A 20,263-nucleotide genomic window follows, 5' to 3' on the forward strand; every position below is an offset into this window, starting at 1 on the left:
AATGTTTCCATGTTCATCCCGTAGTAGTTCAAAAATTTTCCCATGTTCCTCCGCAGTTCATCATGTAAGTGATGAAGTTGCCCTACCCTGCTTCATTTGTTTAATATGGAACTGACTCAAAATCCCCTTCGCTTTAGTTTGGTTCTTTGTCTCGTTAATGTACGTATCTTCTGGAAATTAAAAATACTGTCCATTTTTCCGATCAGTCAGTTCAGTTGTCTCGCGACTGACTGACTGCCGGCCGGCCGTGTGTCGGATGTTACTCGACTCCAACGGACATGCTTCTGCAACCTGTCAGTCGGACGAATACGGCTCACGTGGATGTCCAGGCTGAGAAAGTGACGTCACACGAGTGACGCTATTGGAATTTCCTACGTAATTCCGGTGACGCCACTCGAGTGGTCGGTCATTTTAGATACCATGAACGTAGTTCATGGGATCACAATCTCGTTTTCCGTACGGTCCTGAATAGTTTAAAAATGTTTCATTCCTGGGAATAGGTTCTTTGATGTTTCGTAAACTGATATCCCGAAAATGAGTTGCAATCGCATATCTCATCGTGTGAAGGACGAGAGAAATGTTTGTCGGTCAACTCATCCTGGCATTGCAGTTACTGACCGCTTTGCCTCGCACAAGGGAAACGAATACGCCACACCACCCCTTCCACTCTCACCTTCGGCAACGAGCGGAGAGAGTGGAGGGAAGGTAGGCTGACTACTTTCTCTTTGTGCCTAAGCTAAACTGAATGTAGTACATTCAGTTACCAAGCTACTGCCCTGCATGCGTCCGTGTGCGAACGGTGGTTACCGCCACAATGAGACTAGGTTTTGCGGCCCTTGTAAGTACAAATAACAGTTCCGTAATTAAAGAAATTAAGGCGTTTAAGCTCATTTTAGCTTGATAGTTATGCTTCTGTTTAAAAAATTATGCAGAGATTGTGTGTTGCGGGTGCACTGAGGACTTGGCGAGGTTTTACCGTCAGTCATCCAGCGCGAAGAAATGACGTCTTTAGTGTGTGGAGGAATGACTGGTCGCTAGTGAAGAGTCAAGACAAAGTCATTGTACAAGTTAAACGGTCTCACGAAATAATACCAACTAGCACACGAGATTCGCTTGACAAATACTAATGACAGACGATAGTGCAGAAGGGGGTGACAGTATTGTGCCGTAATTAGAGGCCTATTGGAGTAGCTTAATATGGTACTTATTAACACGAAATTTGCTTAGTACATGATATTGCAGTATAACACATGATGCTTAGATATACAGAAATATAGTATCTGGCGTGTAATATGGTATCAAAATAACTCGAAAATTGTATGATGCCGTTTTAAAATGACACGGCACAAAGTACGTAAGGATTATCGAGCTACCGGTACATAATAAGTGAATCCCAATTACATGCGGCAGCCTTATAAACCATTTGCAGTGTCTCAGAATGTATTTATTCGCTCTTAAAATAATGTTGAAGGTACCAGATACGCACCAAAAGTTTAGCACTTGACGTGCTGGTAATTACACAATTATCTCAGGTTAGTAACTTTCAGAGAGTGTGCTTGACTGACAGCTTATAAATAAATTGTCATTGACAAAGAGCTATGTAATGTAGCATACAGCAGCAGATAACAGCCACAACCCACTAGCTGTCATACACGTTTCACATCACTGATTGTTCATCTTCATGCTCAGATCAGTGAAATGTTGTCTATAATATAAAAAAGACTTTTAATTATTGTTGTAGTAGAAGATATATTTTTATGTAAGGAAGATACAGAAGTAGCAAAAATCAATCATTTGTGGCTTCTGTTGTAAAATGAATGTAATAAGATGTTTGCACCTACTGTTAAAAACTTTTCAATTTTATTTGCTAAAGGCAGACTCTGCAGCATCTTTAAGATGTGTTAAATTTGATACACAGCATGAAGATGCAGTTTCAACAAAAGGAAATTTAGAATTGTCTTTGTCTTGACAGAAACTCACTTCATACACACTGAAAACAAAAACTCTTAATGAAAATGGCTTTGGACCAAGTAGCTATCTGAACTAAATATTGGTCATAAACAGCTGGTGTGTTGCTCTGACTGAAACCTGCACTGCATACCCCAGGAGCCCACCATTTTATTTTGTTTGAGAGATGAGATGCGAGACAGATTCATAGTCACCTTTGAAAGTAAGTCAAATGCTTATCACTGATGTGTGCAGCTCAACACAAAATAAATAAGACTGGTGGCATTGCTAAGGAACTGTTTGTTGTAGCGTATTAATGTTTTTCAATGTCGAACTTGTGTTGTGACATTTTCATCAAAATCAATCAACTCAGCAGCAGTGGACAAAGATTACTTCCTTACTCCTGACTCAAATAGTAACCTGTGTCCTTCTAATGATGCACTACAAAGCCCTGTTTAAATGATTATCATTAACAATAATTGTAAAAACAAAAAAAAAAGAACAGGCAAATAGGAGATAAGAAAAAGATGAGGCACGCGCACACACACACATACATACACACACACACACAGATATATATAGGTGGGGGGGGGGGGGGAGGTGCACTAGATATACTAGATATGGTATGACAAGATTTCAGATGAGTGGTACACAGCATTGGACTCTTAATCGCTTACCCATAAAAACAAATGGCAGGCAAGCAATAAGCCAGGGATGAGAGCTGAACATGGTACAGAAATAAAAAGCAGATAAAAAGAAAGATAAAGGTAGTCATAAATTTATAAGGGAACAAAGTTGGAAATTCCTGAATGGAGCAATACATAAAATAAGGTAAAGGCAACCAATCACCTATAGTAATTTGAGCACTATCTGTTTTCCCAGCAATAGTACACACATTCACATACAGAGACGCCCAAATGCATGCTCTTGTGGCCATGGCAAGACTGATTATTGATACTCGATTATCGAAAGCAGTAGCCTTGCTGTGGCCATGGGAGTATCATTTGGGTGGTTGTGTGTGTGAATGTGTGTACTGTTGCTGGAGAAAGAGCTAGTGCCAGAAAGGAAGTGTGAATCCTGTTTTCTGTTATGTTACTGTGCTCCATACATTGATCTGCTATAGGTGAGTGGTTCCCTTTCCCTTACTTTATGTATGTAAAAACAAAAAAAAGAACAGGCAAATAGGAGATAAGAAAAAGATGAGGCATGCGCGCGCACACACACACACACACACACACACACACACACACACACACACACACACACACACAGATATATAGTACTAGTTGGTGAATGAAGGGGGAGTGGGGAATCAAGAGGGATGGGGTTGGGAAAAATCATTTCTTGATTTTTTTTAAATAAAGAAAAAATAAATATAAATCTGTTGAAGAGGTCTGTAATAAGGAAAATCAAGAGTAACTGGCTTCAGTTATGACAGAAAAACTTGGTCAAGAGCATTCTTGAGGCTCATTTCTCACGTATAGCTTTAGGAAGTAGTAGTGCTTGGAAAGAGAACTTAAACATTTCAAGTGATGGGATAGATGTTCAGCCATTCTGGTATTATGTTCCCGGCTAGACGTTGCCTTTTAGAACTAGGTAGTAGTCAAGTCAGTATTGATTGCTAGATAGGACTTAAATGACATTTAGGAAACAGTATGCATAAATTCACAAGTCTTCCTTGCTTGTTCCCCCAAAATCTGAAAATCCTCTTCCCCAAGCAGTTTGTTTGTGTTATACCAACAATATGGCTTATTGTGTCGATGAATGAGGCGCAGTAGGCAGGTTTTATAATGAGCTCTCATTAAGCATGATAACATAGTTTCTGTTGCTACTGAGCCTGCCATATTTTTTTACCAAGTTTAGATGTAGATATAAAGTTATTCCAGCAAGTGTCAGACAGATTTTGGCATTTTTATGTGTGACTTAAGACAGCAAAAGCCTTTCTTTAAAAGCTAGTTAATAAATTCAGGTTCTGGACTTTCCTAGATCAGAAATAAAGTATTCTTCTTATGTTTTATTGGTACCATCCAATGTCCTATTACTGAACTTCATCTAGAATGCATTGACAGGAACATGTGTCATTTTCATGGTATTTGGATATCTCTTACTACTGTCAAACTTTGTAACTTTAGAGGTAGGATTTGACCCTACAAAATGCATTTGAGCCACAGCATCCATCTGAAACTGTGATAGTTTTTTCTTCCATTCCCTTTGGCATTATATACCTACTTGCAGCTTTATTTCCTTTGCTTTTGCTTTTGTCAAATTTATTGTGTACTTTCTTCCCTTTTATAACTTCATTTATGGTCCTATTCTCTACATATTACATATTTAATTAGCATAGATAGTGTATAACTGCTGAGAGGTGTCTTTCTTGTATGTTTTAATGCTACTGGTATCATAAAAGAGCAATGTAAAACGATTTATAGGGTATTTCACTTTTTTTTATTTGAAATTAATGTTTTTTACTTGATCATGCCTTTTTCAGGTTGCTGTCCTTTCTCTGACACTGTTTACTCTGGTGGAAACAACTCTGCAACCGAGGGCACCGAATTTTCAGTATTTTGAGAGGTATTACAGATTTCTTTCCTTCCTAACATGTACAGTTCACTTAAATTTCTTCTGCTCTTAATGTTGTTGTCCATGTGCTTCTCAATGAAACATGTTACAGACAGGCACACTGTAATTTGTACATTCAATATTAAACAGGAAACATTTTGTGATGGTCTTGAACCAGCTTTTGGCTTCTTAGGCCATTGTCAGATGACAACTGTAAGTAGCGAACACAGATAAAATGATGTGTGACTTTCACTGATATTATTTATCCTACATAAAATACAAAAATGATGAAATGTAGAATGATTACATAGGAAAGTATAATGATTTTTATGTCAAGCGAAAATAGTTACATTAACTGTAAATCAGCAAACATATGACAAAGAATGCCAGCTTAGTATTAAATGACCAAACTCTTATTTCTTTTTTCCCTTCTGTTACATTAAGTTTTGGTTAAAAGTACTAGACTAAAATTGTAAGTTCAGCTTTTAATTTTCTCCGACATTGCTTACTGTGGTGGAAACAACTCTGCAAGTTTTGCAGGAGAACTTCTGTGTAGTTTGGAAGGTAGGAGCTGATGGAAGTAAAGCTGTGAGGATGGGTTGTGAGCCATGCTCAGTTGGTAGAGCACTTGCCCACAAAAGGCAAAAGTACCAAGTTTGAGTCTCAGTCCAGCACACAGTTTAATCTCCCAAGAAGTTTCATATCAGTGCACACTCCACCGCAGAGTGAAAATTTCACCCTGGGAACTCTGCAATCTGTTGTTAAATATATCTTCACAAGAAAAGTTTCATCTTTCAGTTAATGTAACTATTTCTGCATGTAAACACACTACATGTCATCACATTTTTATCTTTAATGTACACTGTGCCAGCTGAATGCACAAAGCAGGGACTGCAGTTCAGAAGGTGGAGTGTATTCGACAGCAGCAAGGCCATGGGCATGAGGGATTTTAGTGTATAATAAGGTGGCATCAACAGTGAAGAATGGGGATAAGCGAGAATTCCTAGGCCTATCCCAGAAACTGTGCCCTAAATCCATCTCCCTCCTAACCCCAATGACCTGCCTTATACACACATTCTATACGCTTCCCAAAGTCCACAAATTAACAATCCTGCATGTCTCACTGTAGCCAACTACTGTGCTCCCATAAAAGAATCTCTACTCTTGTCAACAAGCACTTACAACCAATTACTCAAAGCATATCGTGTCATGACAAAGGATGTCCATTGCCGACTCTATCCTCGTCCCATTACTACCTGGATTCCTACTCCATGGATCACTGATGATGTCACCTCCCTATACACTAACATCCCACACACTCATGGCCTCATGTCTATTGTGGTGTATTTTTCCCTCTTCTCCTGCAGATGTATATTTTGTAAGGTTTGTGGTGGGTCATACACCAGCACTAGCGGGAAGTTGCGCCCCATGCCGATATAACTGGGCAATATTTTGCCGGCCCTATACACTGCCAGATGACAATAGTATTATCTTTATTCTCTCTTCTCAGAGTAGTTGTTTGGTGGTCTGGATTCTTCTGTGCCACCTCCCTGTCCATCCAACTATGGTGAAGATTCCTGGAACGCTTCCGCAAGTTCTCTCTACTGCTCTACTAAATAAATAGCCACACTTCTCACAAACAGGGGTATATTTTGCCCAACATTTTCACTATTTCTTTTAACAACACAACAAACAATTGCTAGGTAATACCACTGCCTTGAGTACATTCAAAAACATCCATACATGGCTACTTTAGGACCTGAGAGAGCAAACCAGATAAATGGCTACTGCTGTTCAATTGTTCATTACGCCCTTGTTGGTGTGTCATTTACTCCGTGGCTCTCGGATTTAGGCATTTGCTGCACCATGGCGCAAATGACTCCTGGATGACCAGTGGCTGTAATACCATTTTTTTATTGGTCCTCTTCTTGCCAGCTCCACCCACTGCTCCACATTCACTGCATACAAGAAAGGAAAACACAGTTTCCCTTTCCCACTACATTTATTCTTATTCAATTTATTCACGAGCATCTCTTGTCAACAGTGGTGTGTTGGCATGTTTACAAATATCTCAAAACACTACACTATCAAACACTACCCATTCCGACTCCAACCTCACTACCTCATTTCATATACACCTTACCAATTACATCCCCACACACAACAAATTTTCCTTTGAAAGGAAGATACATAAACAAATCTGCAGCACAGGCCTTATGTACCTGTATGGCATCCTCCTATGCCAACCTCTTTATGGGCCATATAGAGGAAACCTTCCTAGCCTCCAAAAACCACAAATCCCTTGTCTGGTTCAGATTTGTTGATGATACACAGAAAAAATTGCTCCCATTTAGCTTGGTCTCCCATGGATGTGGTATCTGCAGTGGTGTAAATTCCCTTGCCCAGCATGCTGAAGGTCTTACAAAGGCATTCACATACAGACACTACCCCCAACATCTAGTCCACCAACAGATTTTCTGTACCATAATTCACACACCCCTAATCCTCCCACCACCTCCAAGAACCTGCTAGAAAGGAGTCTCTCTCATTGTCCAATACCAGACCAGATTGGAACAACTAAATCACATCCTTCGCCAGGACTTTGATTCTCTATCACATGCCCACAAATGAAGAATGTCCTACCCATGGTCATTCCTGCCCCTCCTAAACTGTTATTCTGCTGCTATCCCAATCTACACAACATCCTGGTCCATCCATATGCCACTTGCACTCCCAGTCCCTCGTCACAGGCGGCATATCCCTGTGGAAGATCCAGGTGCATGACCCACCCAGTTCTTCTTCCTAGTACACCCTATTTTAGTCCTGTCACTGGCTTATCGTATCCCATCAAAGGCAAGGCCATCTGTGAAAGCAGCCATGCCATATACCAGAACTGCTGCAATTTCTGCACAGCGTTTTACATGATCATAAACACAAAACCAGCTGTCCATCAGAATGAATGGCCACCACCAGACTGTAGAGAAGAACAGAATTGACCACCTAGCGGAGGAGCTGTTGAGCATAACATCATTTTTGAAGTCAATGGCTGATTCACAGTACTTGCCTTGTGAATCCTTCCCACCAGCAGAAGCTTTTGTCAACTTCACAGATGGAACTTATGCTTGCAACACATCCTTCACTCCCATAATGCTCCTGGCCTCAATCTCAGCTAACTCGCTGCTCTACACCTCTACCCAAAAGTCTCCTCTTCCTCCATTCTGTCGCCCCTCCCAATCCAAAACTCAACATCATCATCATGGTGCAAAGCATGAAGGCACCAGCTCTGGCACCCACCTGTTGTTTTCATAGTCCATGCACCTGAAGCTTCTCCCTCTCACATCCCTATAACACACCTGCTCCCTCCTTCTGAACATTTCTATTTGGCAAGTGCTCTCCTTTACTTCTAAATTATTTGTTGATAACTGTATAAGTAACTCATTATTTTATCTGTGTTCACAAAGGCATCGCTATGTTTGATACAGTGATTCTCTGCTTACCATGTCTTCAGGCTTTGTCTGTACCTGGATGCGTGAGCACTTGGGAACACTGGCTGCTGTTGGCTCAGGGACATGTAGGTCACTGAAGTGGCATCCAATTGAATGACCTCCTCTAGGCTGCCGAGCAATATGTCATTATTACATTTAGTAATCATTTGGTGATAGCCTAAGAAGTTGAAAGACAGTTCATAACCAAATAAATATAACTTTGCAGAACATCAGGAAATGTTTCCTACATGAAATTGTTACCGTGTTCTGCCAAGAACTGACAGAAAATTCAGTAATGGTCTGCATACAAATTAACAAGAACACACAAACAAAGGGACCTTCAAAAAGTGACAAAAGAGAGGTACAAAGTAAGAATAAAATGTTTAGCCCACAATTTTAAAAGAGAAGGTTTCCTGAGAAACATCTTTGTATATTTTCACAGCTGTACTTTTCTTTATAAAACAACTGATTTTGGTCTGTTTGGGGCAGTCTTTGGGAGGTTATATAAGGAGTAATTAGACAAGCATCATATATACACTTCTTTTACAAATGTGAACTGTTCCGTGGTATTACAACTGTAAAACCTGATTGAATTACACCCATGTTGTCCGATCTGCACACCTGCTATTGTTGTTATCCTTACTGTGCGTGCAGTCGTGAAAGAGTCACCATGTCAAGGTTTCTTCTATGGGAAGTAAAGAGATGAATGGGGAATCTGCTAAAAAAGTAGAAATATACTGCTAACAGTGAAACTAGAAAAGGGCTTTGTGACAATATACAGGGTGATTCAAAAAGAATACCACAACTTTAGGAATTTAAAACTCTGCAATGACAAAAAGCAGAGCTAAGCACTATCTGTCGGCGAATTAAGGGAGCTATAAAGTTTCATTTAGTTGTACATTTGTTCGCTTGAGGCGCTGTTGACTAGGCGTCAGCGTCAGTTGATGCTAAGATGGCGACCGCTCAACAGAAAGCTTTTTGTGTTATTGAGTACGGCAGAAGTGAATCGACGACAGTTGTTCAGCGTGCATTTCGAACGAAGTATGGTGTTAAACCTCCTGATAGGTGGTGTATTAAACGTTGGTATGAACAGTTTACAAAGAATGGGTGTTTGTGCAAAGGGAAAAGTTCTGGACGGCCGAGAACAAGTGATGAAAATGTAGCACGCATCCAGCAAGCATTTGTTTGCAGCACAGGAAAATCGACTCGCAGAGCTAGCAGAGAGCTGCAAATTCCACAATCAACTGTATGGAGAGTCCTACGAAAAAGGTTAGTTATGAAACCTTATCATCTGAAATTGGTTCAAGCACTGTCTGCAGCTGATAAGATTAAAAGAATTGATTTCTGTGATTTTATCCTTGCTCAAATGGAAACAGATGAATCTTTCGTTTCAAAGATTGTGTTTAGTGATGAAGCAACTTTCCACACTAACGGGAAAGTCAACCGTCACAATGTCTGTATATGGGGCACTGAGAATCTGCAGGAAACAACTCAGTATGAACGTGACTCGCCTAAGGTGAACGTTTTCTGTGCCATTTCAGCCAATAAAGTTTTTGGTCCCTTTTTCTTCGAAGGTGCTACTGTAACTGGACTACAGTATCTGGAGATGTTAGAGTATTGGCTGTTCCCTCAGCTCGAACAAGAAGCACAACAATTTATATTTCAGCAGGATGGAGCGCCACCACATTGGCACTTATCTGTCCGTAACTACCTGAACGTCAACTACCCGAGGCGATGGATCGGCCGCCAGCCAGCCCGTGACAGAGCACTTCATCACTGGCCTCCAAGAAGCCCTGATCTTACCCCCTGCGATTTTTTCTTATGGGGGTATGTTAAGGATATGGTGTTTCGGCCACCTCTCCCAGCCACCATTGATGATTTGAAACGAGAAATAACAGCAGCTATCCAAACTGTTACGCCTGATATGCTACAGAGAGTGTGGAACGAGTTGGAGTATCGGGTTGATATTGCTCGAGTGTCTGGAGGGGGCCATATTGAACATCTCTGAACTTGTTTTTGAGTGAAAAAAAACCTTTTTAAATACTCTTTGTAATGATGTATAGCAGAAGGTTATATTATGTTTCTTTCATTAAATACACATTTTTAAAGTTGTGGTATTCTTTTTGAATCACCCTGTATAATGACAATGAGAGAGAGGAACTGTAGAAGATCAAAGGCTAACAAGAATATAATTTGTGCTCCAAAAACTACGTGGCTGGAAGCAAGTACATGGCCAGACCAGATTTCGTACCCTTTGTAAATATCAGAGTCACAGACAGGTACAACAGACTGCTAAACAAGTAAGTTTTCAGCCAAAAAGCCTCCTTCTGAAGTGGTCAACACACACCCACATTCATGCAAACACTACATACACACAAATACACATCCACTGTCGCTGGTTGTCTTGGCCAGGCTGCAAGCAACTGTGCATGGTGAGAGAAGCAATATGGATGGTGGTGTTAAGGAGGAAGGTGGGGGAGGCTGGACAGGACAGCAGGGTAGCAATGGGGGATGGTAAAGTACTGCTTGTGGGAGTATACAGGGACGTAGTGAGGAGAGGATAGGGCAGCTAGGTACAGTCAGGAGGTTAGACGAAGGGGGGCGGGGGGGGGGGGGGGGGAGGGGCGGAGTGGAGGGTTGGAAGGGGGAGAGAGTGCAGTGGAAAAGGAGAGAAGTAAAAACATTGTGATTGAGTTGGTGTAATAGAAGGGTGCGTGGAGCTGTAATGGGAACAGGGAAGGGGATAGGTGAATGAAAGACATTGACTAACAAAGGTTTAGGCCAGGGAGTTTACAGGAATGTCAGATATACTGCAGGCCAGAAGAGCTTGTGAAGCTGTTATTGACGTGAAGAATGTTCTGTTGAGCAGCATCTCAGGAGCTGGGTGGTCCAGCCATTTCTTGCCCACAGTTTGTCGTGGCCACTCATGTGGACATTCCAACATAGAACGCAGCACAATGGTTGCAGCTTAGCTTGGAAATTACATGACTGCTTTCACAGGTAGCTATGGCTTAGGTGGGATAGGTGGCGCTTGTGACAGAATGGAGTAGGTGGTGGTGGGAGAATGTGTGAGATAAGTCTTGCATCTAGGTCTGTTATAGGGATATGAGCCATGAGCAAGGGGTTGGGAACAAGGATGAAGTAAGGATGGACGAGAATATTGTGTAGGGTCAGTGGGTGGAGGAATATCATTGAGGAAGGGGTGAGAAGGATAATGGGTTGGACATTCCTCTTTTCAGCACAGTATGAAAGGTAGTTGAAACCTTGGCAGAGAATGTGATTCAGTTGCCCCAGTCTTGGGTGTACTGAGTCATGAGGGGAATCCTCCTTTGTGGCCAGATGGTGGGACTTTGGGAGGTGGTGGATGTCTGGAGAGATAAGGCATGGGAGCTCTGTTTCTGTACAAGGTTGGTAAGGTATTTTCAATCTGTGAAGGTCTCAGTGAGACTCATGTATATTTTGAGACGGACTGCATGCCACTATGGATGCAGTCTCCCTGCAATATATTCTAAGTTTCCGTAACCCCTCAACTTTCATTTGTCACTGTCCTTCACCCACCTAGCTCCTTCCCTGTTCCCACTCCAGCACTACACAGGCTTTTATTACACCAACTCAACCACAGTGTTTTTACTTCCCTCCTTTTTCACTCCACTATCCCCCCACCTTTCATCTAACCTCCCGACTGTACCTAGGTAGGACATACCATTTCCCCGCCACATCCCTGTATGCTCCCACAAGCAGCAATTTACCGGCCCTGCTATCCTGCCTCCTCCCCGCCCCAACCTCCTCCTTATCCCCACCTCCCAGATTGCTTCTCCCATCAAGTGCAGTCACTTGCAGTTTGGCCATGGCAGCTGGAGAAAGTGGTCACTTGTATGTGAGATGTGTTGGCATGAATGTGGGTGTGTATTGTCTACTTCAGAAGAACGCTTGTTGGCTGAAAACTTACTTGTTTAGCAGTCTTTTTGTTGTGCTTGTCTGCGACTCAACATCTACTGTTCGTAAATCTAAGCTTTTTGTTTACTCTGCTCTCACATACAGAGTAATATACATTCATAAACAACATAATATTATGATGTAAATGCTTTGTATTTCTTGACTGTGTGACTTAAAGGAAAAAGTGTTTGTGGAATAACACAGAACATTGCAAAACATCCATAATTCTTGTCCATAATATTGAATGCTCATCACTCGTGTGTTCATTGAAGTTTGTGCTGCTTTTCTAAAAGAATAAGAATTTATTACTCTGGAACAGTACTGGGAGGTTGTGCTGTATCCTTATTATATTTTTGAATTAAATCTGAGGCCAGTTTAGTAAAACTTATGTAAAAGGATAACACTAACCACAAAATTCATATGCTATCCTCACATTAGAGCTCCCATCCATGAACTGAGTTCTATCAGCACAAGAGTTATCTCCCACAAAATGAAAACAGCTGTCAATGACATCACAGATTAATATATTGAAGGCTCTTGTCTCTGTACATTCAAATGGTAGAAAAGTGATTCAAATGTCACAAACATCCATATATCTGCCAATGCTGATTTCTGTCCATACCACCTGTTTAGCACCATAATACTGATATATTTCACAAACAAATTTGGGGCAATATTGAATTCCACAGTCTCTACTGAAACAGCTTTGCTTTACTTTTATATCTAAGATTGCAGGTCTTCTTGTCAGAATTCACAGATAAAACCTTCTTTGGTTATAACACGTGTAAGTGTAAAGCATCTTTGGGCATAGATGATAATTAGAAAATGTCTAAAAATTTCCATATGACAGTATTCCTGCTCACATTATGACCACTGAAGATTACAGTAAAGCTGGTTGTAAGGTTACAAACTAAACTGCAACTTCTCTGGCTACAAAGCAAGTCTGTTGAATGTGTTTTCTTTGTGAACTGTAGTTCACATTGTTGATGGGAGGGACACAATGAGACAACATACTTAAGAGACTGCTTTCACAAAGATCATTGTTGACAATTTGGGTGGTTATTTTGTCTACTGTTGTTGTTTGCAAGCTTCATTGCAGTTAAATAAAACTTTGCTGCCCATTCCAATTGGCTGTAAGAGAGAGGTAATTATGATGTCTGGCCTGGCGTTCATCTTTCTGAAAGGACTCCTTTGTTTGAAAGCCAATCCATAATGAAAAACACACTTTAAGGCATTCTAATGGCATTTCATAACTCTCGGTGAAAATAATGTTTCTATCCTTTCTGTTACTTCCAGAGAAACATAATGTTATGAATTCCTGTGGATGAGAGATTGAACCACCTTAACTCAAAAAACAGCACTGGCACTGAAGACTCTTAGGGCTTAGACATGTTCACAGTTCCTCACTTTTACATCTACATCCATCCTATCCAAGCCACTTTACGTTGTGTAGCAGAGGATAATTTCAATACTGCAGTCACTTCATCCTTTCCCAGTTCCATTCGCAAAAGGTGCACAGGCAATAACATGCTGCCTGTTTCTTCTGACCTGTTTGGGCCAGTTAAATGATCTTTTTCTCCTTTTCCTGTAGTAACAATGAGAGATTCTAATGAAAGCTGCCAGAGGTGCAACACTAGAAATTACAATGTATCAGTATGGGAAACATAGGAGATCCAGCACTAAACTTGACAGATATTTTAAGGTAATTTAAACCAAGCAAACCAATAGGAAATTGGAAGTTAAATCCAATGTTGTTAAAACCTGACATGAGCCATGACTTACAGCTAGCTGCATCCCAGTTCATTCAGCACTGCACTGCCAGTAGAGCCTCCTCCACATCACACATGAGCTCCACAGCAAGCATACATAGCCCACACACATTAATTAATTAATTTGCACATTAGAATCTGTGAATCTCATCATGAAGGGCAGTCTTCAGTGATGTGTTGAGGGTCAAGTTACACATCCACAAGCAGAAGTAGCCACATTAGGCTACTTCTGTTAAGTAAACTAACAAGATATTATGACTAGTGCTACTCTACTCGCACTGGTAATTATGGGAAATACTTGTAAGTGACTTTATGTGTGTACAGTAGAAGAACAGCTATTTTGAAAAAGAAGCCACTGAACCCTGTCTTTAACTAATATGCTGCCAGTTTTATCTAACACTTCAAGCAAATCATTTATGTAGCTTCACAAGGAGCATATCCTATATACTAGCAATGTCAAGATATGTTTAATACAAACATTAGCTTTATTTGAAATTTATACACCCAAGACCAAATAGCAGGAGTAGTTAATAAGGTATTCTTCAAACAATGGAAATCATGGCGAGGTGGAAAGAATTCGGCAAACATTTGAGAGGAGTTCACAAAAGTCTACTCGACACTCAACAGAGAACTGGCAGTACCTCATACGACAGTTGTCAAGTGTTGAGGCATCGTTTGGTCTGTAAACCATACAGATTACAATTAGTGCAAGCTCTTTGGGTTGTTGATAAAAGGAAACAGGTTGACTTCAACAGTGCTCTGGTAGAGGACTGGAAGACAATACAAATTTACCATAGTTAATTTTCAGTGATGATGCGACATTTCATGTCAGCAGTAAAGTAAACCAACGTAACATATGCATTTGGGGACTCCAGAACCCTTATGACATTACTAAGCATGAAAGACACTCACGTAAAGAAACATTTTTTGTGCCATTTCTCGTAAAAAAGTACATGGTCCCGTCTTTTCTCTCTCTCTTTTTTTTTAAAAAAAAATGAAAAGACAGTGACTGGAACCAGCTGTCTTCAAATGCTGCAGAATTGGCATTTTCCACAACTTCAGTAAGACTCCAGTCATTTCATTTTCCAACAGGATGGAGCTCCACCACATTGGTACAACAATGGACATCAGTTTCTTAATGATACTCTGCCTGCTGGACAGGGCACACATGTCCCAAGACATTGCCCTGCATTCTTGGACTCCTAGATCATCACACTTGACCCCCATGCAATTTTTTCTTGTGAAGGAAAGTGTGTTCATCTCCCCCTTCACCTTGTGACATAGAAGAAGTGAAGAACAGATTAACAGCCACCATAACTTCTCTAAAAGCAGACACATTAAGTAAAGTTTATGACAAATTTAGCTATTGTCTAAGTTTTGTTCATGCTGCTACTGGTGGACATGCAAAGCATTTATAATAGCATAGCTGAAACATTTTGCAATTCATCCCATGTAAGTATTTTTTTTTATACGTCATTCTTTTTGAAACACCCTGTACTTTAAATAGTAAAGGCAGTCAGAAATATTTCAGGGCTGGTCAAAGTTCTGTGATGGTGGTGTTGAAAACTGCTTACTTGTGATAGCTTCTCAATACCCAGTTTAGCAAGTGAATTTCAGCAGATACCCCATCTGTTAACTGCTCATAATCAACTAATTCCTTTTTAAAGATAGTTCAAAAAAGTGTGTTAATATTGAACTTAGCATTTGCAGCGGGAAATCTATAAACTGAAATTCCACTGTTATATTAATGTGAAAATTTAGTGGTAAAAAAATGAAAATAAAGTTTGCACTGGCAAATGAGCCATAAGGAATTATATTTTCTGAGCTGGTCTGTATATGGCAGGCAGCTGTAATTGAGACCGATGTCTGACTGACAAGCAGTACCTCAGATGACACATGCCTTAGACACTCGTAGTTTTAGTTGGAGTCTTGGAGAACGCAGCCTGATATGGTTGTGACTGTTGGTAGTACCATCCAACAGTAGACAGACACATACCTGCTCCCTGCCTAGTCCAAAACTCAAAAGCGACTGGCTAAAAATTGTTCTGTGACGCTAGTTCCACCATGACTCTGCCTCACTTTTAACTAAGTTATTCCTTTGCATATAATTTGTCATTGAAGTTTAAATAGTTTTGATTACCAAAATGTTAACATTGGTTAAAATTTTAAATTTGTGTCCCAGTGTTTATTTCTTTATGGGTCAAGTGAGAGGCTCTCCTGACTATGTCTTTGTGTTGAGTGTAAAATTTCAAAAGCATCCATGTTGTGTAATATAATCTAATTAAAATTTTTATATCCATGTCTGACAATAAAACTGCACACACACTGTTGCACCTCAGTTTATCATTCATGTGGATGCCAAGAAACTTCACACATGGAGCCTCATTCAGTGTGTGTCCATTAATCTCTACTTCCGGTATCTGGAAGTTATTTTTGTGTGTTTGGAAATACATACTACAGGTATTTGTAAGATTAATGGTTGAGCTGATTGCTATGAATCAGTTGTAATCCTGTTATTCTCTTCACTTTGCCTGCTATAGACATGTTTATACTTGTGACAACAGAAAACGTCACAGTTTTTGAAAAGTTCTCAAATTCCTAAAGCTGTTAATTTGTATAGGTATTTAATGTAATGGAAATAACTTTCTCTTGCATATTACATACTTTTTTTTTTAATTTTCAGGCCAAAGTATCGATACCCATATTATGATGAACAAGGAAGAGGACGTCTTTTGTATGGATATGGAGGGTCAGACTTATATCAGTATAAAGCCTATTCCCCACTTGAAGGAATTCATTAATTTATGCTACAGATTATATCAATAACGTAAGAAATAAGTTTTGTGTTTAAGACAGATGATAGGCATTGTGTTAAACCCATCATCACTAGTTTCTTTTCAAAAGTGTACTGTAGTTTGCTGCACATACAGTAATACTGCAATCCAGGACAATTGTAAAGAGACATGATTCTCCATTATGCATGAGCAACTGTCAACATTGTTTCTGCCATGTGGACCTGAATTTTGTTCTGTATATAAATGTAAATTACAAGCATTTCTTGCACAATTTTTACTAGACAGATCAAAATAATTGTACTCTGTCCACAAGCTTTCATGTTGCATCAATATTATTTTTCATGTTCACTTTACAGCTATGTTAAATTATTGGTCAGAATATAACTAGAAAAAAAATTGACATAATTTTGTATACAATATATTACAGATTGAGACAGAAATGGTGTATCTTTTGAAACTACTGTTACCTAATGGTCACTTCTTCATACTAACATATTTGTAAGCAACATTGTAAGGTCATTTTCAGTGCCTGTAGATGGTACTATTCAGTTCCAAGTTTACTAAGGATTGCAAATTCCATTAGCAACCAAGAAATCAGTGAAGCAATAACTTTTAACTGAATATTAAAAACTAACATAATAATGCAACACTTCAGTATGTTATCACTCCATTCTGTTGTGAAGGGTCATTCCAAACATACGCTGCTCAGATTTTGCCAAACCCAGTATTATTGTAAGTAGTAGCTAGACCATTTACCTGGCTCAGAATAACAAAGTGATTGCCCAGTTAATTGCTTACAAAACAGTAATGATAGCAGCAATCAGAGAATGAGCTTAGACATGCCTTCTATTTTGTTAACCGGGTTGATTCATTTTCATTTTTGGATTTTTTTCTCATGGCATGTCGCTTTTACACGAAGGAATATCCTAAACTGAAACCTAATACACCCCATCAACGAGCAGCATGTGCACGTGTTTAGAATAGAAAGGCCGAGTCATTCCTGCCGCAATGATATTGTGAGTGAAGACAAATATGAACCAACAGCACCATACGCTCCCATATTCAGCTGTCAATCACTTTCTTGTTCTGATCAAGGTACACAATAATTTTCACAATAGAAACAATTTATTTCTTATACTGAAACCTAATAAAAATAAGAATGAATTTTTTATACATTTCATTTCTGTACAAAAGTTTTGTGGAATTTGACTGAATTCTGAAGAAATTTTCTTCTTCCATTAAAAGAATAAAAGATCAAAAGAGAGCCATACATTACCTTTCTTGTGCCTTTGAGATTTTAAGGATACAGTGATTCAATTTAGAGAAATAACTCTATAGAGTGATGTAGACCTAAGAAGACAGTTCTGTGATGAACTAAGATGGGGGCAGAAAGAGAAAATTTTGCATCTGCATCAGTATACCAGGTGAGCTGATGAACTGATTGCCTAGGAGGGGCTTTCACCATGACCCCCCCCCCTTTCTCCCTCTCCCTTCCTCCGACCTGGTGCTTTGTATGCAGTCTGTGCTCAGGCACAGGCTCTTGTCCATACATGTCTCACCAACACTTCACTGTCCGCAGTTTGTGCCCAGGTACACATGCTGGTGCGTCTCTGCTGTTGGTCTGCCTGTCCCAGAAGTCAGTTCATTCTGGGGTATCTCCTTCCTCTTCTTAATCAAACTAAGTGTGTGTTCCCAGGACTTACTAAGGATGTATCCACTTGAATCTTGATAGATTCTTTAATGACGCAGTCCTAGAAGTTAGACATCTATGTCAGAACCTTACTACAATCCTAACCCATTTCAAGTAATTCCGATATGCACTGTTCTATGACTGCCAACTTGATAAGCTGCTGCAGTTTGGCGTTCTCAGAAATGATCTTCGACATTACACTCTGTCTGACCTATATATGTCATGCCACATTGGCAGGACACGTGATACGGTTCCAGACTTCCATAGTCCAAGATTATCCATGTACCAAGTAGGGCTCCCGTTCTAGCTGGGGGAGGGGAGGGGTGGCGATGACCACTTCCGCTTTGTGTTTTCAGATAATTTATCCTATATTTCCAAATAATGTGCCACAAAGTGAAATAAATACAGTGGTTACATGCTTCTGGGGTTCATCTTCAATTTCCACTGGTTGTACAGTCAGAGTAGGATGTAGGGCTCTCTGAATGTGCCACTTTGTGTAGCTGTTCTTCTGGAACACCATTCTCAAGTGATGAAGTTCTTGGCTGAGACTCTCATTGTTGGAGATGGTGCAAGCCTAACATGTGTCGTCTTACAGTATGTGCTGTGGCCTAATGCTTTCTTTTTACCAAAACATCCAGAAAGGGGCACACTCCATCCACTTCCATAGTAAAATTGATGTTCTATTGTGTGGAACTGGGATGAGCAACATTTCCAAATACATAAAGTGAAGATGGTCTTCTGCCCACTAGTTAAAACACAGGCACTGCTGAAGTCTGAGGTCTATCAGATCCCCCGTCAAAGTGAAACAACATACATAGGTCGGAGAGTGCAGACTGTCAAAGATCACTGCCAAGAACACCAATGGCCCACCATATTGCACCAGCCCAACAAGTCAGCAGTAGCAGGACACTGCCTATCAGAATTACACACAATGGATTACCACTATACTGAGGATCAGACACAGACATCTAACATCTGGGATTGTCATTAAAGAATCTATTGAGATTCGAGTACGATAACTGCTCAACAATCATGATAGTGGCCACATCCTTAATAAGGCCTGGGAACCTACACTTAGTCTGGTTAAGAAGAAGAAGAAAAAGGAGATATCCCACAATGAATTGACTTCAGGGGCAAGCAGAGCAACAGCAGAGATGCTACCAGCACTCGTCTATGGGTGCGAACCATGGATGATGCAATGTGTCAGTAGGAGGAGGTGCTGGACACATACTGCACCAGGGCATGGACCATGGACAAAGTGCCAAATCGGATTGAGGAAGGAGGGTGGGGTGGGGGGTGGGGGTGGGGGGCTATGAGGTAAAAGCCCTGCACGAGCTCCTAGGCAATCAATTCCTAAGTGCACCCGAAAATGGCAACATGGTCACTTGCCTGTTGGACACTGACATCTGGCCATTCACCAGTCAACTACCTGCTTGACTTTAAGTAGCAGAGACACTGCTGGACAGGAATAATCACAAGCAATGATGGGTGACATGAAAATCAATAAGTATGTAATAGAGGTGGAGCAGTTTATTTATATCGAAAAATGGTGAAGCCTTCACCACATGGGGAAGAAGGTATTAAAAATAAATAACATTCATGTTCCACACAGGTCAGACAGCTAATATAAAGGTCTATATTGGGCTCTCAATATGGAATACTCCCTCCTCAGGCACTAATGCGCATTTTACACTTGTTATTTATGCTAGCTACCAAACTGTTGAGAAGTCTTTTGGGGACAGTGTCCCATTCCTCTCTCAGGGTGGTTTTCAGTTCTTGCACAGTTTGGGGAGCGAGTGTTTGTTGAGAAACATGTCTGACGAGAGCATCTCAGGCACGACGTATAGGGTTTAGGTCCGGGGAGTACACAGGCTATTCCATGCGTTCAATATCTTCACTTAGGACTGTGTCTGACACCTCAGTGGGCTGTGTGGGTAGGGTGGGCATTCTCATTGACAGACAGAATGTTCTCCCTGCAATACTGCTGTGCTGTAATGGTACCTCACACAAAAATAAGCAGTTGTGTTCAGTTGTTGTGGATAATGCCTGCCCATACCATAATGGAGATGTTCATGAACATTC

At 40.4% G+C, this 20,263-nt stretch overlaps 1 protein-coding gene across 2 annotated transcripts; it reads left to right on the top strand.

Annotated features, from left to right (window-relative positions):
- Positions 1-446: 446 nt before the first annotated feature.
- LOC126262374 (uncharacterized) lies at positions 447-17,719 on the top strand. Of its 2 annotated transcripts, none has more exons than XM_049958969.1 (3): positions 447-705; positions 4,436-4,518; positions 16,380-17,719. In XM_049958969.1, exons 1-3 carry the CDS (start codon positions 535-537, stop codon positions 16,495-16,497), a joined length of 372 nt encoding a protein of 123 aa, XP_049814926.1. In that variant the 5' UTR covers positions 447-534; the 3' UTR covers positions 16,498-17,719. The 2 variants fall into 2 exon arrangements, with proteins under 2 accessions (XP_049814926.1, XP_049814927.1); XM_049958970.1 differs by having other exon boundaries at positions 703-838; positions 16,380-17,713.
- Positions 17,720-20,263: the final 2,544 nt, after the last annotated feature.

The sequence above is a fragment of the Schistocerca nitens genome, chromosome 6 (assembly GCF_023898315.1).
Source record: "Schistocerca nitens isolate TAMUIC-IGC-003100 chromosome 6, iqSchNite1.1, whole genome shotgun sequence".
In the NCBI taxonomy this organism is placed as follows: Eukaryota; Metazoa; Arthropoda; class Insecta; order Orthoptera; family Acrididae; genus Schistocerca; species Schistocerca nitens.

Bases quoted from the DNA above. Each gene is read 5' to 3' on its own strand.
- LOC126262374 (XM_049958969.1), top strand. From the start codon at position 535: ATGAGTTGCAATCGCATATCTCATCGTGTGAAGGACGAGAGAAATGTT. The intron at 706-4,435 runs GTAGGCTGACTA...TGCCTTTTTCAG, and splicing joins GCGGAGAGAGTGGAGGGAAG to GTTGCTGTCCTTTCTCTGAC. The intron at 4,519-16,379 runs GTATTACAGATT...TTTAATTTTCAG, and splicing joins AATTTTCAGTATTTTGAGAG to GCCAAAGTATCGATACCCAT.